Genomic DNA, 27,899 nt, shown 5'->3' with positions numbered 1-27,899 from the left:
CGACTGCCGAAGGGAAGAAACTGTTGGTGTGGCGGGAGGTCTTAGTCCTGATGGACCTTAGCCTCCTGCCGGATGGAAGGGGCACAAACAGTTCATGTCCGGGGTGGGAGGGGTCGGCTACAATCTTTCTGGCCCGCTTTAAAGTCCTGGATTTTTTGTATAATGTAGATACTCCCGATGTATTTAGAATTGTAACTGACATGCTGATCTGCACTATGCATACGTTCCTGAATACCTTCCACTGTAAAGGCACAAAAGTAGTATATGTATTGAATCTACTTTCATGAAAGTTGTACCCATTCTGGAGTGTGATCACCATCTAGAGGTGAAGTAGTGTAAAAGCTTCAATCAAACACAAACAATGTCAGGCATGCAGTTCCATTTATCTAGTTCCATTTATTAAGTGCAAAGTATGTTTGAGATCTCTCAAGGTCAAATGGTAAACAGGAATATGTCCCTGGATGCAGAAGACATTAGGACATCATAAAACATGTTACAGAATAAACATAAAAGCCATCTGTGAAAAATCCCCTCAGAGACTTAAATATGAATCCAGTTAGATCCTGGACAACATGGCCATACGTGGGAGCTTCGATACACAATGCTAATGCTACTATGACAGCTCTAAACAAACACGAAAGAAACAGCATATGAATTTGATTTATCAAATACTGGAAGCTTTAAATTAAAAAGAATTTCAATTTTGTTTGTTTTAAATTTGACTGACAGTACCAAACTGAATACTGATGTAGTAACCTTTCTCTTCCTGCACCCTCTATCCCCCACACCTTTGTCTTTCCAAATATCTACAAGTACCACACAGCGCTGTTGTGTGCGACAAGACCAGCTTTAAAGTCCACACATCGATTTAGTAACTGACTACATTTTTTTTTCCTTACCAAGATACAAACCATAACAATTGTCAGTAGTACAGTGTAGTACGCAGCAGTCACATGTCGTCAATCTGAATAGAAAAGATGCATCAGGTTTGATAACAGTATCTTTGATATCACCAGGATAATCATTAGATGCATAAAACGCCAGCACACAACTTAAAAAGTTAATTCTTATCATAGAAAAATGCCATGTTATATATTATTACTTTTTTTTTCTCATACCGTTGGGATTGAGCCGCAGATATGCAACTTCATGCCTAGAAAATGCTGCAGATCCAAAGCAGAGTGGAGAAGCCACCGGGAATATCCAAAGTCAAGTCAACAGGAAAGCAGGCCCCATTTGGCTCTGATATTCCCAGAAGTATACAATGTATATACATTTAAAAAGAAATAATGCAAACCGTTTTGTGTTTTTACCCTGGCACCCAAGGTCTTTGATATTATGGAGCGTTTGCATTGTATGTGATTTAGGCATTTCCATAAAGATGTGTGCAATTAAAAATACACTATCTCTGGTTCTTCTGAATCCATGTTGATCCTTTTTTTATCCTTGTTTTTGAGTGGAACAACGCTATAGTAGTGCAATGCTGAATCGGTTCTCTTTTAATGCCTAATGGTTTGTTGTGGAAGTATTTGTGCAGTTGTTTTTCTTTGAGGAGTAGAAGGGGGCTAGTTTCCCCGAGGTACACCGCCTCTGGTCTGCTTCCAACAACCAGCTACTTATAAGTAAACAATTGTTCATACTTTAAAAAAGGTACAAGGTCTATAGGAAATGGCCACAATTTTAGTTTGAAACGTTTAAAGGTAACGAACACTTGGACAAACACTTTCTAAGCAGTTCGGCCCAGTCCATCCGCTCCTGTGAACCTGAGTGAAAGGCTCATCCAGGTAGACATGCATTCTGTGTAGATTCTGATAGTTTGTGCATGCATTTTCAAAAGTTAAAACACTTGGCAGTTGTTTGGATGAAAACAATTGTTAGATTTGGCACTCCAACAATAGAAGTAGTTTATTAATAACTGATGACAGTCAATTTAGGGCTAAAGAGCTGTCTGTCTCCTATGTCCTTATGTGGCCTGGTCGTACACATTGCACCTTTTTAACATTCATCAGTGAGCTCAATGCAGTAGCCATGGCATTGATTTAAAAAATCTAAAATTTAAAAATGTTTTATCCTTGCTAAAGCACATAGTGTCTATATATTCTTTAAGATATAGCTGTGGAGCTGAAGTCGTTGTCTTGCTCTATGGATGAATTAATTCCAACATCCAGTTGCAATGTGCACCAGTCACCACTGGGTGTTGCCAGAGTCCCTTTAAAACATATAAACAATCCAAAGGATGAAGACACAATAACATAGTTGACCAGCAACTTTATAAGCAAATGATAATACCACCTTTAACCTAAATAAATGATTTGTTAGATAAAAATGATTGATCAGTGATTAGTCTCACATGTATCCTAAAGTAACCCCAAGCACAGCTGACCCTGAATCTGCACTATAAGCATCAGCCTTATGTCTACTCCGTCTCTGTTCACACTTCACAGCTGTGCTCAGCAAAGTGTTACTCCATTGACGAAATAGAGTCATGGGAGTAAAAGAGAAAAAGGCGTCTATCACATTTCCTTCTCTCCTTTCTCATTTTCCTCTTTCACCCGTGTCTGACTGACAGAACTTTCCGGCGAGAGGATGTTGTCCTCCAAAAAGGAGAAGTCCGGCTTTGTAAAGACTGGTACAATGCAAAGTTTGGCCATTTTCCTTCCCGTGGAAACATGTTTGTTGAGGAGACAGACTACAGTCATACAGATATGGAGTTTTCATTGAGGTGGCTGGGCGGCAGGCTAAGGCCCAGACTGGGACTGAGGCCCGAGTTAAGCAGGGTGGAGGGGGGCGGCAGGTCCATCCCGAGGTCATTCAGGTTGGCCTGGGGACTGGAGGTCATAGTGAGGTCGTTGAGGTTGGCCATGAGCTCTGGCGGAGCTGACAACGAGGCGTTGCTGTGGGCGACGCGGCGGAAGACAAAGTGGAAGGGGGTCGACTGCGAGCGACTGTGGAGCTCAGCCTTGATCTTCTGAGGGTGGGTGTCAGCAGCCAGCTGCTGGCTGCTGCCCTCCATCAGCAGGAACAGGCCATAGTTCTCCGGGTCGGGCAACTTGAGCTTCTGGGCGCACAGACGACACACCTCCTCCACGGAGGCGTACGGTCGGACCTGCAGGGTCTTGGCAGTGCAGCCTGTGTCCAGCTCTTGCAGTGCCACCCGCAGGTAGTTCTGAGGGAGACCGAGGGGGGGGGGGGGGGGGGTCAACATTCCAGCTCTGTGACGCACCGTACACAATTTATGGGTTGTACTCCAGCGTTAAAAAATATCCACCCAGCACTGCTGGCCATTACGATTTCTAATGTAATATATCCAGTTTGTGGAGTTTTACACTGCCTCCCATGTCACTAAAAGACAATTTTATTTTGGGTCGCTGCATCAGAGCTACTTTAGACCCTATATGAAGAAGGACGGGATGGTGGTTACATCAAATCAAGGAAAAAGGACATTTTTATAAGTAATTTCATCTAAATGTGCACATAAACCGTATATTTCAATGACGAGTTATGTTGGAATATCCCCCCCATCAATCATGTAACATTATCAGTCTGTATACAAATAGCTCCTCCCACTGGCCAAGTGTATCCCAAACATTGGGTTTCAGTCCTAGCCTGCACAGTAGTGATGGGAGTTGCAACAACAGTTTCAAAGTCCCACCCCCACACACCCGCTAGAGCCAATAGCTAGTCGTACCTGGAAGTCGTCGATGGACGGTGCAGAGCGCTGGGTTGTGCGTCGGCGGTGCCACTGGTGGAGCGTGTCCCTGGTTTCCGAGCTCAGCACTCTGGCCGCCTGCTCTTCCTGGAAGTTTCGAATCAGTGACATGGCTCCATAAGCGCTGGTCAGGTAGTAGCCACCTGGACGGACGGATGCACACACACACAGTGGGTTAACACGGTGTGGACATAGAAAAAGGAGAGTGAATATTGTTCTCCTGTGTTGAATAAGCAGACCTTCTCCATGGAGCATAGAGGGGTCCAGCAGCTCCATCATGTATAGAATCTCGTTGTCCAGCTGAGGCATGTCGCACTGGGCCAACACGTAGGTTAGCATTGGTAGGAAGTCATCCGCACCGTACAGACGTCCTGAGGGGCAGACGGATCATTTTTAACTGCCTTGAGTATAACAGAGTTATCATATTGCAGAAAATAGGTGAGCTAATCCAATAACTACCTGAGTTGTCCTCCATGATGGTGTAGATGAGCTTGCAGACCCTCAGCAGCATGGTGACCTTCTTCTCGGGCGAGTACAGTTTACTCATGGTGTGGAACTTGTGCTTGATCTTCTCTATGGCCGCAGGGTCCGGGGGCAGCGCATCGGCCACGCCCATCTCCTGTGGCTGCCGGGCCTTGGCCAGAGACAGGTTCTCCTTCAGCTCCCGCCACTCCCCGCTGCGCACCTGGAACTCTTGCAGGGCAGCGCTCACCACCGGCTTCAGAGTCTTCAGGATGATCTTGTGCATGGCCTTCTCCAGGACGCCGTCTGGGGGAGAGGAAGGAAAACCTGAGCTTTCCCACATGAAGTTACTGACAATTATTTAGATGAGACCGTCCACGCTTTTCTTCTTCAATGGGAAACTTCACAGGGAGAGTGCTAGGATTTCATTGACACAACACATCCAATTCCAACATATGATTGTTATGTTAATAAAAGAGGACAAATGTAGCTCCACTAAGTTGTGTTCCTGTTTGGTCTTCCTCTGTTACTGCGTTTGAAATCCAAACATACTAGACAAGATAACAGCCTTGTAGAGGAGTCCATAGATCATACCTACTTGTGTCCCACCTCTGAGGACAGGGCCGGAGCCGCTCTGTCTACAGTCTATTTTTAGCTTAACACCACATCCCTTATCAGTCTCGGGACGTAAACGCTTCCTGGAGTCTCAAGGCCTAATCACTATGTCTGCGTCACTCGCATTGTGGTGTGTGAAAACAAGCTCCCATCCTTCTACCCCATCTGTATCGATCAAAGTCAATGACAGTTGAGCGCGTTCTTGTTGTTTGTGTATACACCAAGGTTTGACAGGATAGTCACTATTTTGTTTAAGTTCTCCTGATGTGGGAAGACTATGGAGGCAGTAGGGCTAGGCGATATAGCCAAAAATCCATATCACAGTATTTAGAAAGATTCGGATAGTATCCCAGTATATGACCTTTTTTTTCAAGTAAACACATTCATCCATTGACCTCGAAAAGGCCTGCCAGCTACCCGATCAGCTGTTTGCCTCTCACTGGCCAACTGGCCGGCAAGTTAGCTTGTTAGCTTGTTGTGGCTGCTAGTGTTGCCACCAGCGGCAGGACAGACAACAAAAAAAAACTCCAAACAGACAAGACTCCTCTCTTGGGCACAAGTTGCGTTGGTGCATCTCTGGGCTCTCGTTGTCCCTCCTGTATCGCTCCTTTCCGTGTTTTCTTGTAGCAAGAGTTACTTCTTGTTGTGAGCTGTACCCAGCATGCAGTTCGGCAGGGTAATTTTTTACAAATGTACAATTATTAGTGTTACAAAAAAAGTAGGGCTGTCAAAAATAGCGCGTTAACGGCGTTAATTAGCTGTTTGTTGTTAATTACGTCAATTTTTTTGACGCATTTCACGCATGCGCAGTGTGACAAATTATTCAGGTCCGGAAAGAACCTCTTCTTCTAGGGAATGCACTTCATCCTATACAACACATTACTGCCACCTGCATACGTCAGGCCGTCAGGTTCAGCAAGTCGTTTGCGCAAGAGACCCGCACCCCCCCCCTCCCTCCCCCTCCCCCCCGGTTCTCGCGCAGCGGAACAGAGAAGAAGAAAAGCTCCGCCCAGCAGAGCTTTGCTAAGAAAAATAAATAAAGAGCAGCGCTGAGATAGAGGAAAGACCATCGGAGAGACCCGTAATACTGTTCTGAAACATGCGGAGGAAGAGAAGCCAATGCGATGTAATTCCTCCCAGGTATGGGGATATTTCACACTGAAATGGGGGTGGTAGCGGATTTCTTTGCAGCGCCAGTCGTTCTAATCGCCGCGCTTGACTTCAAGGTGTAACCTTTATTATTGTTCGGTCTGAAACGGCGCGCCCAGTGACGGGTGGTGCAGCAATATTGTTGTTCGGGTGGAAATCGGGAGAAAGGTCGGTCCGGGAGATTTTCGGGAGGGGCTTTGAAACATCGGGAGGGTTGACATGTCTGGTCATGTCTGGTCATCGCAGGAGCACAAACTCACAGCAGAGTGGGATAAACTGCAGAGGCTCGAGACCCTTCTAGAGCCATGCAGGGAAATCAGTCTGTAACTTATCAAATAACATTGATTTGATTATTTTCTGGAATGAATTAAAAAATCAAATATCAATAACATGTATTTATGTAAAAAATAATAATTATGATAATAATAATGATAATTATGTATCTGTGTCCTGTTATTTATCTTTATTATGCATTTCAGAAAGAAAAAAATGTTAGGATTCAGGTGATTAATCAATATTAATCCACTGAAAATTCTGATTAATTTGATTAAAATTTTTAATCATTTGACAGCCCTAAAAAAAAGTTATAACCATGACTGTCTCAACATAAGACAACTAGCTCCGACCGCTGCGCTCTTCACAATGGGGTGTAAACAAAAAAAAACATTCTGCCGCCTCCCAATGAGCAACAGTTGTCATGGCCCAACACCGTTATGAACGGTACGTGAGGAATTCATTCAGCACTGAAATCTTATAGCGGTATACCGTACCGCCCAGCCCTAAGAGGCAGTAACTGGAAGATTAAGGAATTGATACAATTGAATGGTCCTTGCGATCACCTGACCTAACTCCGATAGAACATCTCTGGGAGATTGTGTTCCGGTCTCAATAGAAGCATGCTGCAACATTGTCAAGTACGCATACAAGCATGTGGGGGCCCCACAAGCTATTGAGCATTTTGATTTGCAGAAAATTGAATTTAGGAAAAATGGACTAGCATTTTTCACTTTGATGTTTGGAGTTGTTTATATAATTACAAACTTTGTAGGCTGAAACTTATTTCCATCAAAAGATGTGGCATTCTATCATTCCCAAGGCATTAAACTGATTTATGTTCAGATACGGACAAACTTGTTTTTGTTTTGAGATCTGATGTGTTTTCAAAGTGTTCCTTTTATTTTTTGAGCAGTAGATATATCTTTATAGGACTAGATGAACCTGAACAAAAAAATCTTGGGAGGCTAAGTATCCCGGCCATCTTTGAGCTGTCACATCGAAGGAGCTGAAGGACAGGCAAGTATTGAAGATTTATATTAGGGTTTTTTTCAAAAAAATGAACTAAGTAATGGCAATTGTGATTAATGAATAACGATGGAAGTAGCCGAGCAGCGAGCTTAGTATAGCGCTGCTTCAGTGATCCGTTAGACATTCATCCTTGCTTGCTTTGTTCGATGTAACTGACTGCAGCCGTTTCATTTCTGCAGTAAACAAAGTTACCTTAACTACATTATATATTTGTTCGCATTAATGTCGGCCACATTAATCTCATGTGTTGACAGCCCTAATTTAGATCATTGAGCTGACATTTCATTTAAAAGTCAAGGTGATTGAAAATGGCGACCACATCTTGAGTTTCCTCAACCAAGAGCCAGGTGCCGTCACACACTTCTAAGTTTGTCGAGCCCTGTCCTTCGACAGACAGTGTCGACATCAGCTTTAACCAGCTTACACCATGACATCATGCTACAGACAGGATGGATGCAGACCACAGCAGTACTAAATAAGAGCCTGTTGCTGACTTTCCTCCAGAAAGTGCTCAAGTCAGCAGTTTTTTTTCCTTTTACTGAGCACATCTGCAGACAAAGACTTGAGTTCAAACATAGCCTGATTGCATTCAGAGTTGTCACAATATCATGATAACCGATAACTAAGATGGATTAAAACTCATATGAAAGCCTGGTTGTCAGTCTTTCGCAACCAACTGGAAAAATGATACTGCCGGTTCTCTTCGTAGTAGCGTACAGGGCCCCAGGTCCTTATTGCACTTAACAGTTTTTACACAGAACCCTCTCGTCAGACCATTGTCTAATAACCTTTGAATTTCTACTACCGGAATCTCCTCCTCTTGGCAAAGGTTTCTACAGTCGATGTTTATCGGATACCGCAGTAGCCTCATTTAAAGAAGTAATTCCTTCAGCTATAAGTTCAGTGTCTTGTCTCAGGATATCAGAGGAGTCCTGTAAAAACTTCAGTCAGTCGCAGATCGATCATCTTGTCGATATGGCTACAGGCTCTTTGAGAATAGCGCTCCATACTATTGGAAAGAATGGCAACAAGAAGGAAGTTTGCTCCTTGGTATAACCCTCATTTCAAATATTTGATGACCAAGTTGCAGGTCATATTGGTTGACCTGCAACTTCAAACCCTAAATGCAAAAGCTTGAACGGATATGGTGTTCCACCAAATCAGAAGGACCTGGGCTAGTTTGGCAAGACAGCCTTATAAGAAGGCTCTCTGTAATGCAAGAGGAGTTTTTTACTCATCATCAATAATAGAGAAAAATAACAAAAATTTCAAATTTACTTGCATTGGACCAAGGACTCATTTTCTTGTCTTGCTGGACCTCAGTGTATTAAAAGGAACCACACACTCAGCAGGTTTAAGTCGTATTTATCGGCTCGATCCCAGTTTGTGGTGTAAATGGTGAATCCTCAATGACCACCAATGTTGGTCACGGAGTACCACAAGGTTCTTTGGTTGGACCGATTTTATTTACCTTGTATATGTTTGCTTTGAGCGACTTCCTGATGCTAAACTCAGGAAAAAAATAATAGAATATATATAGTTTCTCTGGATGGAATTGCTCTTGCCATTACCGTAAACATGAATGCACATCACAAACTTTGTTGTCTTCCAATATTTGTGCTTTCTCACCTGAAAGGTTTCCATCGATAATGGTTCTATCTGGACCCTGTTCCTGCCTCCTGCGGTCAACTGCTGCTCCAATCCCATGAATTGAATTAAATGCATGCTTGTAGCATGACAGGGAGCGGAACGTTGAGTGCTCTCTGAATACACGCTAATGAAGTATCAATACTAAAAATATGAACATGTGTGAGCCCATCAAGGTGGAACTCCACTATGCACGGAGGAAGCAGTTTTCAATCAATTTTTTTTTGACAAAAGCGTAAAAAGTGTTTTCCCTACCATTGAATTAGATGGTAGTGTTTTACATTATTTTACCATATTGTGAAATCTTCGATGCCTTAAAAAAGCACCTTTCTCTGCATAGCTAAAAAGGGCCCTCTTATTTCCAGCATTTTCTTCATTCCCTAATACTTCTCTGGCTCTAGCTCTGTTACAGTGATCAAAATCAGCCAAGGAGCATCAACGTTCGTCACTCTGGAAATTGTCCTAAGGGTCTTCATCTCACCCTAAGTGGGAGAAATGTCCAAATGTCCAGACAAGTGAGTGCTGTTGCCTCTGCGTCCAGCTCGGCCTTCAGAGTTGAATTCACCAGACCAAAGAGCTAAATCCCTCTTGTTGTTTCACAGCTTAAGGGTTAGGGTTATTGGTAAAGGTCAGCCGGAATAAAACCGGGAATTGGGCACAGGAGCTCTTCCTGCCCCATGTAAACACCCTGTGTTCTTCTCCGGCCTTTAACTAAACAACTTGTCCTTCACATCCATACCGGGGAACTTCAAATCTAAAGAAGGAAATCAACAATGTTGTAGTTTCTTTGACCTTCGATGCTAACTCTCCCAATTATTAAATCTTGTGTACCTGGGGATTGTCACCCATCAGATGTATTTAATCCGTCAAATTCCATCCAAGCCACATGCACACATGAACACACACACAGACTAGCACTAACATGACAACAGAAATATGGTGTACATTTGTGTGATAAAAATAGCCTGGTTTAAGCCACAGGAGGGGTGTGTCCATATGTACTAGGGCTGCACTGTATACCGGTCCAGTACAAGAACAGTACCGGTGTAAAATATCCTTACGGTATGAATTTCTCACGTACCGTTCATGCTGGTGTTACGCCATAACAACTGACGTAAGTTACGTTAGATCAGAAAAATGATTTAGTCTGTTGCAAAACAGTCATACAGTCAGAATCTACTGTGATATAGATTTTTAGCCATACCGTGCAGCCCTAATATGTACGGTCACTGAACCACATGCATTGGCCACTTCCTGCTCCGATGGCGTTGTCTTAAGATCAGGCTTTGTGCCAATCCTCGATACACACAGGCTGAGGTCAGTGCTTCAAATGCATATAAAAAAAGTATAACAGCTAAACTGATCCTGTAAATAAGGCAGGAGAGGAATACAGTTTGTATGACCATTTGAGTACTTGATGCTTATACTCCCTTTCATTTCTGCACACTAGTTGTCATTGTGGCCGATTCACCTGCAAATTGGCTAAATTTGGTATTTAAGGAAATAGAACATGTCACCAAACATTTTTTGTGGAAAAAAAACCGAATCAAGTTCAAAGCACTCATTCGCATGAAATACTGGATGAAAGAACTATCATAACAAAAACTGGACCACTATGTTAAAGCAAGGAAAATAGAAAATACAGAGATGGTGTCAGAGGGGCTCGTCCACAATCCTGTCACTGTGATTGGAGAGTTGGTTGAAAAAGAAGGGGAGTGGGAGTAAGACAGAGATTCTACAAATTGGCTGACTGTCAACTAAACGCATCTGGGCCGGCCAGCCGGCCTTTGAGTTGAAGAGAAAACAGTCTGAAGCTGCAGCAAAAAAATGTCGTACAACCAATACAAGAAGTGAAAAAACGCACAAGAAACAAACAAGGGAAAAAAATACACGGATGGTTCAGAACTGGCACTAAAGTTGCCAAAGATTTTGATAATATCTTATAACCATGAAACCAAGTTTATCAGAGATGAATATATCCCTTGGAAAGATAATGGGCGGGTAATTATTTTCCAGGCCACATGACAAAACAGGGACTGTTGTGAAGGGCCGGACCAATAGACTGAGCTCGATCCTGCACTATATTATCCCGACTCTTTATAAGAAGCAGAACATTGTATGATTTTGATAAACTGAGTCATAAGAGCAAATCTTCTGATCGGTGATGGAATTTAAGTTCAAGTTTTGTACATATATTGTATATAAGTATCATACTTTTTACTCCAATACGTTTGTTAGGTGGCTTTAATTACTAGTTACTTTGCACATTATCATTTATTATTACTCAAACTGATCAGATAAAGCAAAGTAAAAAGCTCTCAGCTTCTTTTCCTTGTTTGAAAGCTCCCCTACAGAACAATTCACAGTGTAACCAAAGTGTTAGTGATCGAAGTCGTACTATACAGAGTACATGTGCTGAAAGTATGAGTATTACTATAAAAATGACAGGTGGTCGTCAGAAGAGTGGCACGTCCTCAAGGACCGAACAATACCCATGTCTGCTCCAGAGCCCCGGTGGACGTTCACGAATGCTTTCACAGGCTCAGTAGTAGGGCTAAGTATAAGTATCTACACTCAGAGGCTCAGTCCTACCACTGAGCCTCTGAGTGTCTGTTAAATCGTTGAAGTTCTCCTTCAATAAAAGTTTGTGCTTTGAAAATGAGCAAACATCAGATGCTCACAATGACACATTTTACATTTTGTAAAATAAGTTTAATCACGAGGAAAGACGGCCTACCTCATAATTAGGCCCCCTGTGGTGGGCTATGTGAGCGGGCTAGTAGGAACAGGTCGGTCCCACAGAGCCTTTCCTGCTTATAAAACCCTCTTTGTGGCCTCTGTTGACATGTTACTCCGTCCAAGGTCTAGTGCAGCCACTTGGCCGAAATGAATCGGACCGTTCTTCCGGCAGGTGTGAGTGTGCATAATGTGTCTGTTGCGTTTGTAAGATTCAATAAAGAATGATTATCATCAAGGGAAATAGCAGTGCACTTAGTTTTAAAAAGGTAAGATGCACCATGTTCACACGCCCCTACTGTCTTTTTCAAATGAATACTGACTCACCAGCGTGTACAACACACATTAACTTTGGCAGATGGCTATGACCTCTCCAGGAAGAACCACATGTGCATGCACGCACGAAATGACCATGTTGTCACCACCAAGAAATTCAAATGAAACTGATTTGTCTGCAACACGCTCTTCTGTGCCATAAACACATATCATTCGCACTTCCTGAAAAAATACTAAAATATTGCACGCATGAAGAAGTGACTCCCACTACCCTCGTTGTTGAGTACGACGTCATAATGCTAAAAAATAGTAAAGCATTTCAGCAGATGACCAAAGCTTGTTAGTGCATGACCTACTGTTACACAGTAGTAACTAAGCCACTGTGGTTCTTCTGCTAGTTTTACTGACAGACGGTGGAAGCGTTTCATTTGTCACTCACCGATCTGGTCTTCTGGAATGAGGCTCTCAATTGGTGGCTCCAGTTCCGAGCTCTGTCTCAGGTAGCTCTTCATCTGAGTGATAAACTGGCGGAGGGTCTGCAGCAGTTCCAGTCCGGAGGCGTAGCCCTGCCAGGCCTGGGTACCCGCCCCCTCTCCCATGTAGCTCAGGTAGTCCTGCACCAGGCAGCCAAAGTATGAGCCTTTGTCCCTGGACAGCTCCAAAACTCGGCGGACAGCCCTCTTCTCAGGAGTCAGTAGAGAGTTGAAAACACCGCTCATCTTGCGCAGGTGCCCTCGCAGCGCTCTTTGCAGGATCAAAGCACCGGCGCTAGGGCACCGCTTCATGCGGTGTCCTGGCGGAACCATAGTCAGGTCCTGGTCATGGTCACTCTCGACACCGTAGTCAGGCTCCTCTTCATCGTCGCCCTCGTCCTCCTCTGTGCTGCAGCAGGGCTGGTGGGTTGGTGGCAGGGAGAGGGGGAGGTGGGTGTTAAAGTCGGCCTCCGTGGGGGGACTGGGGTCATGCAAAGCGGGGAGGAAGAAGGCAGAGGGCTGCGAGAAATCCAGAGAGTCTGAGGAATCCGTGGAGAGGCTCATGTCACTCAGCCGCTGGCTGCCACCGCTACATTCCTCGGCTGTTCCCTCTTCATGTTCTCCTGTCCCATCTGCCTGCTTGCTTGTTGTCATCGTAGCGGACTCTGAAGGACTGCTGGATTCCTGGGCCGGGGTCCTGGTGGCATTACAGTGAGACAGCCGGGCCATCAAGAGAGCCCTCTCAATAGTCTGCTCCTCCAATGCTAAGTGACACTGCGCATCCTCCTGGCTGGATGACGGCGAGGCATTGAGCCGGCGTGGAGAGGAGGAGAGGGACGACAGAGAGATTGGCAGAGAGGGCCATGGGATGGATATGGGTGAGCTGATATTGTGTTTCTTGGGTGGGGAGGATGAAGGGCTGATGCTCAGCGAGGAGCTGAGGCGAGAAAGGAGGCTCCCCTTCTCCTCCACTTTCTCCTTGGGGACATTGATCCAGGGGATCTTCTCTGGCATACTGCGCTGTCGGAGAGGAGCGGCCAAGCGCGGTGGGGGTGGACGTGGGGGGGGCAACCGCTGCCCTCTGTCTGTAGCACTTATCTTGTGACTGCTGGTTCGGCTGTTGACTCCCGGTAGCTCCGACTTTACGTCAAGGCTCTGAAGTTCGCTGTGGCCCAACTGGCTGCTGTGCCTTGGATCCGAGCAGGAAACCTGAGCACCGTCTCCGCAAACGTGTTGAGTTTCCCCGTTATCAGGCTCCAGGCCGTCGCTAACGAGCTGCCCACTTAGGCTTAGCTTTGCTGTTGCTGAGGCGGAGCTGTGGTCGCCATCCGGTTGGTGAACCTTTATGAAGAGGGGGTTGATGAAGCAGAGGGCTCCGTTTGACTGGCAACTCTCGACCTCCGATGGGGTGCGAGTTTTAAGCCGCGGAGGTCTGGGGGAGTTGGTCAAACAGACGGGGGGAGGTGGTCTTTCGGGAGCAGATATTCCTGAAGAGAGGACTGAGTCCTTCCTTCTGTGGCCACCCAGAGCATCCCAGAAGCCTGAGAAAAAGGAGAAAGGAATGTAAATGTGGGCACAGCGTAGCAACATGTGTTGGCATCCAGGGACCTGTCTCACCACTGAGGGTTCACACCGTAATGGGTGGTGCTTAACCTGGACCATAGATTTGGTAGCTGCCTTTTCACAAGTTTTCAGACTCAAAGCAGAGGTAGTGTTTTTGTTGTTCCTTCCCACCCACTCACTCGAATGACATCACTGCAGGACTTTTATCACAGTTTCCTGGAGACAGTCTAAGGCTTCATACAAATGTTATTGTCACATATGTAGTTGTACTCCTAGACCTGCAAATAGACTTTAATTACCATTTAGCGAACAGAAGATCGAGGTGAATTTAGTATATCGGAGGTTTCCTGAAAGCATCCCGGTCACTATTGAGGTATAACAGTACGCACCGCCTAATGCACAGTTTTTTTACAGTAAAACTATGCTAATGACACGGACGCAACTTCAAGAAACAAATAAAGTCCTGCAACACACCAACTCACATGTACCGGACTTGGCTCACAACAGCAATAAAGAACACATAGGTTGGCCTATTATGGTTTCAAGTACCAGCTTCCAGGGGGGCTCGCACTCTCTTTACTGCCTGTAAACCCCTTTTTACTTCACATTACTGAATACAAACAAATGAACACTTCATTTAACACAACTTAGGTTATTGCCTTTGTGTCCGTTTCTTTCATAATGGCATCAAGCCAGATTATGATACTATGTAGACAGTTATAGACTATATAAGCAATGTTTGACTCCAACAGAAAGGATCACGGCCTGAAGATGAGTATGTGGAACAAAAAAAGAAAGGATGTCTTGTTTACCCCGGCCCCCCAAGAAATGTACATATATTGCATGAACTGAAACCAAACTAAGCAATACTGCGTTTGAGATTTTAAAAAAATATCCTGAAAGATACTTACGTCGTGCCAAGTTCACTCAGCCACTCCCAATGACTCATTAACAAGCGACTACTACTTGCTGCCTTGTGCAAAGTCACTGCACACTGGGACATTCACCAAAAACAGAACGAAACCCACAAAACTACTGTAATACTATTTGTTGAACCTCTAGTCGAGGCTGTCCAAGTTAAGAGGAGACAGACTCGTAACAATTCAATTCAATTACTTTTTATTTGGTATAGCCCAAAATCGCAAATTTGCCTCAGAGGGCTTTACAGTCTGTACACATGTAACATCCTCTGTCCCGAAACCCTCACATCGGCACAGGAAAAACTCCCCAAAATATGAAAAAACCCTTCGATGGGGAAAAAAGGGAAGAAACCTTAGTGAGAACGTCAGGAGGGATCCCTCTCCCGGGATGGACAGACTGCAATTGATGTCATATGTACAGAATCAACAATGTAAAAGATGTACAATACATTCAATTCCTCTAACAGAAATGATACAAGTAATTGCAAGTAGCAGAACAAGTGTACGGCAGGACCACTGCAGGGACAACCACCCTCAGATAGAACCACCATCCACAGAGGCTTCTGTGGGAACAATAGTGCATGAGAAACACCAGTACCAGACACACAGCAGCAACAATACTCACTGTGATCCCAAAGCTCAAAGACTCACGCTCCGATAGCCGAGCAGAGGACACAACCGCTGTGTCCGCATGAGCTGAAAGTCGACTCAACGCACTGGCTCACTCATGCTGTGTGTTATGACTCATCCCTGTTAATGTGGGAGGCTCTCGCTCTCTCTCTCTCTATTCCCCTCCTACTCTACTCAAAGAGAGATTCAATGTGTTGCAGATATTTCAAAATGTGTTTACCCGATAGTTCTGAGTATTTAGTCACACACACACACAAGAGGGCAGAGGAATATGATTGGCTGTTGATGGAAACACTGTGAAAGTTTCATGGTTAAGTCAAGGGCAGCATAATGACATGCGTATCAACAGCTGAATTGGAGCAGAAAATAGACTTCAAGTCCAGCGCAGGGGGTTGGCTACAAGCGTTTTATACTCAAGACACATGACATTTAAAAGAGACAAGTCAATATTCAGTGTTACTTGGTGCTAGACATTTGTAATGCCTGTTAATTTAGTTTAGATGATGTTCGACTTCTGAATTCCAGGAGACGAAGCAAGTAAGTAAAGATGAAGTCATGAATCCCTCCTGTTGCTGTAGAAACGTCTACTGGAGCTGAAGAGGATCAAACTTGGAATTGGGACTTTTTTGAGAAAAAACCTGTTTAACCTTTTTACATACAACAAGAACACATGAAAGAAGCTTGAGGGAAAGCTCCTTCTACTCGGATAAATTAGTTGGAGAAATAATCCTTACTTGCAGCTTCTTCTGGAACTTTCAATCTATCAGCCATCGTAGAGATAGTTTTATTCCATAAGATTCACTTTGTGAAAGACTAAAGGAATGAAAGGCCTCAAGTTAAATTGACTCTGTTGATCAAGTAGCAGTAATTTAACAAATTGTCTTGGACTGTTATACTAATTAATGCCACAATGCTGTATGAGCTTTAAACCCCCCCTCTTTGATAAAAGAGGGGTCTTTAACAAGTGTATTTAATTTGGAACAGCTACATCTGGCTCACATGGTCTACTTAATAAGGTCAGTCTCAGCACGACCGCTGCTGTGCTGCGCGGGCACAACACTTCTGTTAAAAAGGTGCTTTCGTACCCAATATTTCAGTTTAATCCAATGATTATAAATTGACAATTAATCTGGAGTTGGCCAATGTAGCAGTGTAACAGAAGAAATAACTGAGGGGCTCACTCAGGTTCCCTGTTATTGTGGCCAACTGCTCATTTTTCTTCTCATCTCAGACTTTGGTTGATCATACGTTGATCATTTCAATTTAAAAAAATAACACGAATGTGCCTTCAAAAAGCATCACAAAAGATAAAGTGACTCCCAAACGCTTCTGTCATTACAGGTGGCGAGCCTTACAACAGGTAATATTACACTGTGAATACGTCAGAGTGCACAATGATCTTTTCTCTTCTTCACCAGGCGTTGATGTGGCTCGCATGTACGTCACAACGGCCTTTCACTCTGCTGCTCAAAGCACCTTTATGCACACAAAATCCCCCATTGTGTCAGCACACCAAACAGGAACCCTTTTATGAATGAAAAAATCAAGACTGAGGCAAACACGGAAAGAAAATGTATGTCTGGCAACCCTTTGACTATAATAGTTTTGAATCATTGTGTGTCAGCCCGTGAGCTGTAAGACGCTTTCAAGCTGAAGGACACTGAGAGAAGTCATCCCAGAGTGTACAAGGTAGCTCTTGGATGAGTCACAGCCAACCATGAATGGACAGAAAGGTCACTGACTGTCATGAAAGGGGCACACACTAAAGTATCATATTGGACTAAAATAAAATAAAAACTTAATAGTACAAGGAGCACATCGTCAAAAGAAAGTCTGCTCTATTAAGACAGGAAAAGCATAAACAAAATGATTTGAGAAAATTAACCTTCTGCGATAAAAGGGCTTTGCCCACTTTGGGTGAAGTAATATAAATATGTAAAAGTTTTCCGATGAAACTGGAAGAAAGCAGAGGCCTTAGTTAGGTGGGAGGAAAGGAAAAAGCTCCAGAGGCACCCAGCCCCCGCCCGAGTCCATGTCCAGCTGGGCAGCACTGGTCTAGGTCTGGAAGCGGATTTTGGGGGAGGGTGTTTACCAGTGTCAAGTCTCAGGGAAGAAAAAAAAAGTTAAAAAAAGTTTTACACAGAGCAGATGTGGTATGAAGCAAAACACTCTTCTCTCTTTGCCTGCACACATTAGTTTAGCTGCAGCTGAAAGTGATGCAATTCGACCAATGATTGGTTGTAGAAGAGTTATGATTTACACATGAAATGTCCAGACCATCATGACGACATCTTTCAGCGGTTTCAACAGGACTTCCAGTCCTACTCCTCAATTATACGTGCCTTCCACTTTCAGTCCGGGGGGCAGACTCGGTCAATTCATTTAAGATAAAGCTTAAAAATGTCCTCTTTGATATCAATTATAGTTAGGGCTGGCTCAGGTTGGTTTGGACCAGCCCTAAGTTAAGCTGCTATAGGCCTAGACTGCTGTGGGACTTGTTAAGACACACTGAGCCCCTCTCTCACTCTCGCGCTCTCTTTCTACAATAATCCATGTTTTATTAATGCACATCACTAATTCAGCTTTGTCCTCAGACAGGTCTCCGTAGATCGTGGTTACATCTGGACTCTATTCCTGACTCATGTCTGGCCAGCGGACACCTACCGTTTCTGTCATTATTACTATTTTAAATATTTATCATTACTATTACTTTCATCATAAGGATGAAAAGCAGAGGATGTTGCATGGGTACAGACTGTAAAGCCCTCTGGGACAAATTTGTCATTTGCGATTTTGGGCTATACAAAATAAAATGAATTGTATTCCTTTATTGCAATGGCCTAAGCAGAATTAACTACTCTTAGCACAGAGAATGTTTTCATTGAAATTCTGTTACATGTTTGTTCCCCAAATAATCAAACTCAAACAAACCTGCACCAAGTTTAGCAACCTCCTCCAGATCGGCAGATGTTGTGGCTGAGGCGATGGCCTCTGGAAGCTTCAGAGTGAAAGGCAACACATCCCTGAAAAAAGTAGAACGGCTTGGTCAACAGAAAAAGGGAAAGGGTTAATCCAAGCTTACCACAAAGCCTTGGTCAAGAAAATTCAAGTCACTAAGGCTGGAAATTCTACCTATGGATTTGTGAAGGACATGGTCTCTCCGTGAAACTTGACACCTCTAATGTGACAAATGACCAAAAGGTTCTCATGCAGGATGGGAAATGGGATTGACAGTATTTAGGAAACGATGCAAAGTATTTGGACTAAATGAATGCAAATTGAGTGAGGTTTCATGCTTGTTTACACTAACTGGAAATCAGTAGTCCTCAAACGGTGAACTCACCTGTCATTTGCACACAACAAAGACAATCACAACGTAGCCCTCACAGTAAGCCCCCCCTGCTTTATGGTCTGTCTGATGCTAAATGGACTTCATAATGCTGTATTGTAAAAGACTGGAAACTAGATATTAAGACCTTTAACTCATGTTAACTGAGGGAATAAATTGAGAAGGAAGTAGTCATTTTCTCATATACTGTATACAGTCACCTAAAGGATAATTAGGAACACCACACTAATACCGTGTTTGACCCCCTTTCGCCTTCAGAACTGCCTTAATTCTACGTGGCAGGTACGTCTTGTCTCCGTCATGTCATGCAAACTTATTCCTAGTTCATGTTGGTGTTTTTTTAAGATCCTTGTCTCGTCCTTGTTTTTCCCTAATTCTCACCTTTTTTTGGTCATAGTGGTTTTAAGTTTACGTTTTGGAAATCTTCACTATTAAAAGTCCTTTTTATTTACTCAACTCCGCGCCTGAGTCCTCCCTCGTGCCCTCGCACCCCCCGTACTGCAAATACTGACTTTTTAGATAACACAACAATGAACTATGATGAGACTCACCTGCTGATGCAGCAGAAAGCCACCAGGCGGAAGAGGTCTGCAAAGCTCAGGCCAGATCCCACCAGAGAGAAAGCTGTAGGAGCACAGAACAACGTGATCCAAGCACAGAAAGTTGACAAGATGAAATCCATGCGTCTTGTTAATACATCGTATTAAAAATCGAACAATTTCTCTGAAAATGAATTTCCAACAGGCTTAGAGTAGAGGCTTGTTGCGATGATGGCATAGAAAAAGGACTTTACAATTCTGTAAAGGCATCCAAAAGTGACATTGTTTTGTTCATTGTTAATAGGAATGTGTGCCTCCATTTCATGAATGTTTAGTAGCAAGAGGATCTTTGGTGTGTTCTGGTTAAACTGCATCCCTCTCCATCAAAGTTTCATCTCACAGTGGACCCCCTCCTCTCACATCAGTTTGTACCTTCACCATGTATTATGGACCACCAACATGGTGTGTGGAATGCGATGCACCACAATTAAATATTGCATACTGTGTTCCTCTAGCACAGGGCTGTTAAACATGCGGCCCGCCAGGTGACTTTGCTGGATGTAAAAATAAATTGGATTTCTATCAAATGATTCCTATTCCTAAAAAGTCCACTGGGGGTTGCACACTGAGTGAGCACATGCGTTAGACCAGGGGGACGGACGAAAGCGTTCCTCCAGGCAGCAGCACTCGAAAATGACTGTGCGCAATCCCCGTCGACCATAAGTGTCCGCGCACGCCCACCCCCGATGATTTTACTGGTCCGGCCCGCGTGACAGTCCGTTACGGTAGTCTTCTCCAAACAAGTCTATAATAAAATCATTGCAGGTTCTGAAGCGTCACGCATTGACCCTGAGACACGCGCACTTCAACCAGTTCACACGCCACATTTTGAGAAGTCGGTGTTAAACCGCCGCGGCCACCGTATGTTTGTTGCTAAGCAACAAAGAACGCGTAAGCACAATGAAAAGAAGTTCACATCGACGCAGCGATGATTTGTTAGAAGGGACTTACACGTGTTTTCATTGCAGTCCATACGCTTGCGTATAGGGTGGCAGCAGTCTGCCATATTGGTACCGGTTCCAATACGACCGGTATCTACCTCACCGAAACGCAACACTTCAAGCTCTTACAGGGGGGAAACACTAAGTAAACTGTAAACATTTGTTCAAAGCCCTAGTTTGAAGCCAGGTTTTTTCATCGATTTATATTTACAGTATTGTATAAACAGTTAAGATATTTTTCAATTTGCTCAAGAAAGAAACATTTTCTGGTCTCATTTTTGTTTCATTGTTTTGTTCTTTTTTTTTTTAGTATCGGTTTAGGCACCGTAATTGTTTTTAAAAGCATCGATATCGAAAAGAAAAAAAATACTCATCCCTAGTCACACTTGGTGTCTGTAAAGAGTAATTTGTTCCAAAGCTAGGCCACTGTAATACAGCAGCCGGGTAATTCCAGCTAAGGACTGCTTTGTTAATACACCGCAAACCAAAGAGAGGGGAATGCGCACATAGTTTTGCCATGTATGTTTATTGCCCGAGGAGGAAGACGTATAAACCTGTTAGGCAGCTTCATGCATTTGAGAGAGGAAAAAACAAACAAAAGGACACTTACTGTACTGGCTCTCCTTCACAGGGAAGTCCTTGACGGGAACTGCAGAGTCTTTGTTCATGCGTACAGATATGACTTTCCTTTGCAGGCTGGTTGACTTCCTCACCACGAATGTCTGCAGGCCAGCGGGGAAACGTCACAACAAAAATACACTTACTTTGTCTTACTGTTTGTTTTGGTGGGGAGGAGAGTCCTGCGGTCGGACGGACAGACACATTTTCTGACGCACACTCTTTGTCCACTAGTGGGAGAGTGCTCACCTGTGTGTATGAACGTGTCTGTGCATCGGGGCTGAACAAGGCACCGCCCCCCCCCTCCTCAAAATAATGGTATGGGAAAAATGTCTTCAGTGTTTACCAAAATATCACAGCTTTGCCGGTGTTTAAGTTTTAAGAGCACTGTCAGTCAAACCATAAAGTCCTGATGTGGCGGATTATGTGGGAGAAGTTATTGGTGTGGATCTTGAGGTGAAAGAAGTATGCACAGTGTCCTTTTGTCTGAATTTTCAGCTTGAGAAAAAGAAATGCTCTAAAAAGATAGAAAACTGCTCATTTGAGTTATTTGAGACCCTTTTATGCTCAAGATCAATTGATTGATAGCCATCACTGTGTTGAATGTGGTTAGTGGTGTATTGTTTTGCATTACACTGAGGATGTGTTGGGTTCCTGCCTGTCTGCATGGGTCTGGTTTAAGCTTTACTTCTACCGTGTGCACACATGGAGTCAAAGATGCTGCTTTTCCTTTACCCCGTCGGGTTGGCTCTGCAGCACACGCATGGCGTCCTGGTGGCTGAAGCCGAGCTGCAGCCACACGCCGTGGGTCTGCACCAGTCGGTCCAGAACACTGAGCCGCCGACGGAGGGAGTCGTAGCCTGAGTCTCTGGCTCCGACCAGCCCCGGTCCGATCCCAGTGCAAGGGGACGCCTGGTAGAAGAGACCGCCCACCTCTTCGCCCAGTCTGGGAAAAAAAACATGGTATATTCTATTATTTTGATAAATCGATTAAAAAAACAGCATTCATTCATTCTATGTGAGAATGCAATAGCTCCATTGATAATGAGGGTACTTGTGTTGGAATACGTGTCAGTGTTTCCCCTACCATTATAACAGGGTAAATATACATAACAAAATGGGTTCAAATTTAGACGTGTCTAATCAGATACCAACTGTTCATGTGTAATGCAAACAGATACTCATTTTGAATGCTAATCTATGCTTTCTGTGTAAAAAAAATATCACTGCAAATTAATTGTAGTGGTCTAATCATTTCCTTCAGTCCAGTGAAAGTAAATATACAGTAAATAGATTGTCAGCTATTAGGCAATCTGCGGATTCCAGGCACATCCAAGTGACCGCTCTGTGCCAGTTTGTGGCCATCAAATTTCTCCTTTAACAAAATGAAAGTCCTTTAAACAGTGCTCCCTGCTGGTGGTCCTGCAGAACCGCGCAGCATTTACCATCAAACTGTTACATGGCTTGGACATATGTAGATGAGTTTACATGCCTTCAAGGAGCAGAAAATTGTGCAGGCACTCTACGAGCTCACCGAAGGAGTGGATCAGTCATGTGATCTTCTTCAGATGCTTTCTTTTTCCCCATTTCCTTCTTCAGTGTGACGATTTCACAGGCAAACGAATCAATCAACTATAAGGAAGACACCAGGAACAATAACAGATCAGATATCAGTTCAAACAGAAAGATATGTATCTGTGGAGCAAGTGTGTGTGTGAGCACTTGTGTGTTTACGAGACACTGCGCCTTGCCTAACCACTTGCAAGAAATAATACCTAAGAGCCCATTTGTGAATGAATCTTCATGTATGGAACATTTGGTTAAAGGAGGAAAAATAACCCCCGAGCTTTGTTGACACAGCCGGGGCAGCAGTGCAATGCGCCTTTCCCCAAACACTGCTTAGCAATGTCTGCACTGCTGCCTCCAAAGTGCTATTAGCTGCGGCTCTGCGCTCTCCGTGTAGAGAGCCCTGTGAAGGCACTAGATATACTCTAATAGTATTTTAAATTGTATTTTTGAAGATTGTGTTTCTAGTCTTCCAACCACTCAAAGCGCATAAAAACTACATGACATCATTCACCCATTTATACACTAAATGGAGAATATTTAAATGATCTACCATAGCTCTGATCTTTCCGGTTGGTTGGCTAGGAAACAGATTTGTCACAGCGGTCAGAGCAGACTGCGATCATATAGCAACAGCTTCCCTAAAACAAAGACAGCCTCTTTTTTCAATCTCATATTCCAGGGTGTAATGGAGCTGTTCAGCAAGCTGAAAGAGAAACACGTTGTGATAGCTTTTGATTCATAGGAATACAGAACAGTTATTTCCCTAGAACTTTGATTGAATGTCATACTTCTAAGTGTGATACTCAACCACATTTGTTTAGTTTCTGAATGATCCATGTAGTTGGGAAATGCCTCTGTTGAAAAAAAACTCCAGCCGTTTCTAAGGAAATCACAAATGTCCACTCAGTGGATTTCTTAAAGACTCATTTGAGAATCTAAAATTCAAACACAGCTCAGAATAAAACTAGCTCTGGCTTGAGCATGACATTACCGTTTGTCCTCTCTCTACTGTTAATCCACAGGTATGCTAAACTAAATTTCTGTCTTTACAAAACATGTATTTACATTTTTAGGCAATGTTTCAACATGACTGGAGATCTCTGATCAATTTAGTTAGCTGTGTTTTGTAAAGAATTGTTCTGGCGAACAGAACATTCTAAAACTTAGCAGGACTATGTGTGGAATGCATTTGAATTAATTTGTTCACACCATTTTGAGGAAATTGTAAAATGTTATCATTGCAATGCACAGCTCAGAATAAAACTAGCTCTGGCATGAGCATGACATTAATGTGTGTTCTCTCTCTATTGTTAATCTACAGGCTACATAATGCTTCCTAGCCTGTAACTTTTGCTGCTGGTCCAGATTACCCCTAGGTCTGGTGCTGGTAACCCTATCACCATAAACCTTTTTCACAAAAAACGGAAATGCGTAATCAATGTGGAAGTGGGCTTCCTGTCAAGTGTCAACACATCAGGAGATATTGGAGTCTTCATAATGTTAAAGCCAAACGCAGACGTCAACAGCTGCCGCTTTTTGCACCGCTCAAACACAGGCTCCATTTTTCCTTTTGGGGGTGAAATCGTTCCAAGGAAAAAAACTAGAGCACATATTTCAAACTCGCGGCCGGGGTGTCCGGCTGCCCACCGTCAGCGGTCGGATTGCCAGCGCCACCCCCCGTCAGCCGTTCGCTCGAAATGGGCAGTGTCTGGTCCGAACCTAAAATGAGTTAGACACCCCTGGGCTAGGGACAGCCTCTGGTTTCAAGCGGGAAACCGTGATCTGCTGCAAACAGAAGTGCTCTCATAGATGATTGCTCCCCTTGTTAATGCTAGATTTGGTCCGTCATCCCGCCGGATAGCCTGAATCAATTTTTGTCAAACATCACCATCAACAGGAAGGGAATAACAAGAACAGCCCAGTACACTACAATAATCTTTTTCTCGTTGCTTGCGCCGTTTAACGTTGCCCTAACCAGACAGGAAGAAGATTACGACGATTGCGTATTTCCGGTAACAAATACGAAAGTTAAGTTTGGGTTTTTGTATTTAAATTACTAATTTTTTGTGCTCAAAGCAAAGTGTGCCCCTACAGGTGAGGCGGGCACACCTATAAATTGCTTTGAATGTAGTAGGTGGAGAAACTGGTGCAGCGGGAAAAGTCTTTTGACCTCGGCCATAGCCCTGCGACTGATGGTGACTGGCACCATCAGGTATCCTCGTCTTTCCTTTCTTTTGTTTTTTGTGTTTGCAATAAATGACAAGCAAGCTAACAACGACATGGTTTCCTAACCCTTCTCCTGGTTTCTGTTCGGGGGGCAAGGCTGCGAGTCGGACACCTGGACCCGATCTCCCAGTGTGGCTATAGCAACAGGACAAACAAATAGGGGCCACAGGAAAGGCCAAAAGGAAATGGTTTAGCCACTACATCTATTCTGGCTTCATGTTTCACCAGTGGCCTTTTGCTGCAATTCATCACTTTTTTAAAGTTGATTTTTCAAAGAGATGCTCCTGCAGAAATTCACCAAGGGTAGGAAAGGGAGAAGCAAGTACTAGGTAAATGTATAGTAGCTTTCAGAAGACTCAAGGCATATTTTTAGATGGCTGCTGCAGTGATGGCACACACTGGCACCACACAGGAAATTCCAGCAAGTCAAGTGCCCCCTGCAATAAAAATAAAAACCAGCTCTAACTAATGAAATCACCCATAATGAGGAAAGTGTGTACTTGGCCTTGGTCATAGCAGAATAAACATTTAGAAAGAGGCTTGAAAAAGGGCACTCATTGGTATACTGTCGCCGTATCCTCAACTGCTACAGAGCATTAAATATTATGTATGGTAAGATCCCAGACACTTAATTTGTACCATTAAGTATAAAAACACCTGTTCTGCTGTGAGGAGTGTCACATAAGAAACCTGCAGAAGAATTTGCAGAGCAGTTTATTTGTCCGGTGAACATTCCTGGCCTCACTGACCTTTTGTCTACTATTAATAATTACGTCTGTGCCCCAGCTTCATGCTGCCTTTTGCCCGTGGCTCACATTGAGGTGTGGCTCCACCTTTAAGGCCATGTGTGTTTAAGGCAGGCCTGTGTACATGCTCTTCTACCAGATCTTCAGACATCCAAGAGACTTGAAATCGGATTAAGTAAATTTCCTTTAACCAAGCTAGTCTGCTAAACATGTCGTTTGTGGTCAGCGCAGCTGCAGCCGACTTCCATTAACAAGGGAGTATTTTACTGGAAATTAGGTGAAGCGTTAGCGAAGACAATCAGGACAAAGAGAAGCAGGATGCAGCCTTTCGCGGAGCGGCTGAGTGTGGCACCTTTTCATGTTCATTCTTAACAATGCGTTTCCCCCCTGTACCTGTTCGAATCTCTACCCGCAGATACTACCACACTCGGACTAGACATGCTTTCTATCGTAATCTCTCCTCTCTTACCTACCTTACCTGCTCCACACAATGTTTTTGGAAGATGTCCAAGACTTTGTCACAGGAGGCCTTTGGAACTTCCAGTCAGCTACTCTCGAGGCAGACTTCATCTACGGCTTTGCTATCCAGGAGTCGCTTGACTTACTCGCTCTCACTGAGACCTGGATCACACATCCACCCCAGCCGCTCTGTCCTTTGCCTTCACCTTCAGCCACACCGAGACCCACTGGCAGGGGTGGTGGCACAGGTTTACTCACTTCACCCAAATGGATCCTTTCTCCTTACCCTCTTTCATCCTCCGCCCCACTAACTTTTGAATTCCACGCTGTGACAGATACTCACTCGGTACAATTAAACATTGTTGTCCTCTACTCTCCGCCAGCCTCTTTGGGTCATTTCCTGGAAGAACTGGACATCCTCCTAGGAGACTTCAACATCCCGACGGAGAAGTCATCTGACATCTTACTCCTACTTTCTTCCTTTGCACTGTTAACCAGTCTCCTCCGCAAAAAGCTGGCATTCATCTTCACTACAAAAGTGCTTTACAACTAACCTCACTGTAACTCCACTTCACATCTCTGATCACTTCTTCATCTCCCCAACGAACGACTCCACTCCGTCGACTGACTTGACCTGAACTGACCTGTTCGCCACAACATTCGCTCACTCTCTCCCCCAATCTTACACCCGAAGGTTGCCGCAGAGACTCTCCTGACAACTCTATCCTCCTCTCTTGACGCTCTCTGTCGAGACAAGGGCAGGCTGCAGCATGTCCTCGGCTCTGCAGAGAGAGTGATTGGCCCTTCAGGACTTGTTTGCCTCCAGGACCCTGAAGCGAGCTAAAAAGATAGTAGCAGACCCCTTCTAACCCCAGACAAAACCTGTTTGTGCCCCTCTGATCTGGAAGGAGGCTGAAGTCCATCAGGACCAAGACTTCCCACCACACAGTTTCTTCGCGTCGGCAGTCAGGCTCATCAATAGAGCCCGGGTCACCCACTGACATCCCCCTCCACCTGTCACTCCACAAGCACTTACACTTATTAGGGCCATAGCTGAAAGTCGGCAAAGAATTATTATTATTTATAACCTTTGCACACAGGTGCTCTTGGATGTGCTCTACCGAAAAGTCAATCATGGTATGCAAATGCAACTACCGAATTTTGTGAAAAACACGTTTTTTGCGAACTCCTCCTAGACGCTTGGTACAATTGTTACGTGATCATTGGCTCAATGCCATCAAGAGTTATTGTTATATTAAATTAATTTTAAAGATCTCATTTTTCTTCAACATTATGGACCAATGAAGTTTGTAAGGTGTGTGGCCTAGAAAGGAAAGACCTATAACTTCAAAAGTATATGGCCTGTCCTAACCAAATCTTAAGCGTATGTTTTCATTGGGTCTTAGAACATCCCCAAATATTTTCAGAATATTTGAACATTAAGGGGCGCTATAGTGATTCTCTGTATTCAGGGCCTGAGCCGACTGAAAGTCGGGTGAATTATTATTTTTTGTTACTGTATCCAACCTCCTCCTACGGTGGCCGAGAAGGTTCAGACAAATACAAAAGCAACAACACAACACGAACGCCGCAACACGAAAATACAAAAGCCACATCACAACCGCAAATGCCACAACACAACACGACATGGTCACGGGCTCATATGGCGGAGTAGGTATTGGCGTTCCCACAGCGTTTTCACGCAGCTCGAGTTCCCTGATAGGGAAGGTCTCCGGTTACGTATGTAACCTTAGTTCCCTGAGAGGAATGAGACGCTGCATGTTTATGCCATGCCCGTGGCACTTGATACGGCCAGAGCAACACAGTGACTACTAAGCCCTGGTCGGGCAAACCGTTTGCCTGACCCCGTTTCATAGAGCTACCTTCTGTTCTCTGTGACCCCTTGT

General features: G+C 44.1%; 1 protein-coding gene across 2 annotated transcripts in view; it reads right to left on the bottom strand.

The window, feature by feature from the left end:
* Nucleotides 1-373: 373 nt before the first annotated feature.
* The window catches only part of rin2a (Ras and Rab interactor 2a), a 38,422-nt gene continuing 10,896 nt past the window's right edge, over nt 374-27,899 (bottom strand). For both annotated transcript variants that reach the window (XM_037465786.2, XM_062566523.1), the window contains exons 3-12: nt 22,527-22,624; nt 21,728-21,938; nt 20,985-21,096; nt 19,386-19,458; nt 18,417-18,508; nt 12,339-13,913; nt 4,169-4,477; nt 3,949-4,080; nt 3,689-3,852; nt 374-3,166 (exon numbers count right to left, since the gene is read on the bottom strand). In XM_037465786.2, coding sequence (XP_037321683.2) covers nt 2,696-3,166; nt 3,689-3,852; nt 3,949-4,080; nt 4,169-4,477; nt 12,339-13,913; nt 18,417-18,508; nt 19,386-19,458; nt 20,985-21,096; nt 21,728-21,938; nt 22,527-22,624 — 3,237 coding nt within the window. In that variant the 3' untranslated portion in view covers nt 374-2,695. The remainder of the gene's footprint in view (nt 3,167-3,688; nt 3,853-3,948; nt 4,081-4,168; nt 4,478-12,338; nt 13,914-18,416; nt 18,509-19,385; nt 19,459-20,984; nt 21,097-21,727; nt 21,939-22,526; nt 22,625-27,899) is intronic.

Source organism: Pungitius pungitius, chromosome 13, assembly GCF_949316345.1.
Source record: "Pungitius pungitius chromosome 13, fPunPun2.1, whole genome shotgun sequence".
NCBI classification, from domain to species: domain Eukaryota; kingdom Metazoa; phylum Chordata; class Actinopteri; order Perciformes; family Gasterosteidae; genus Pungitius; species Pungitius pungitius.
The sequence above is the reverse complement of the archived record's forward strand: the minus strand, read 5'-3'. Positions and strand labels throughout refer to the sequence as shown.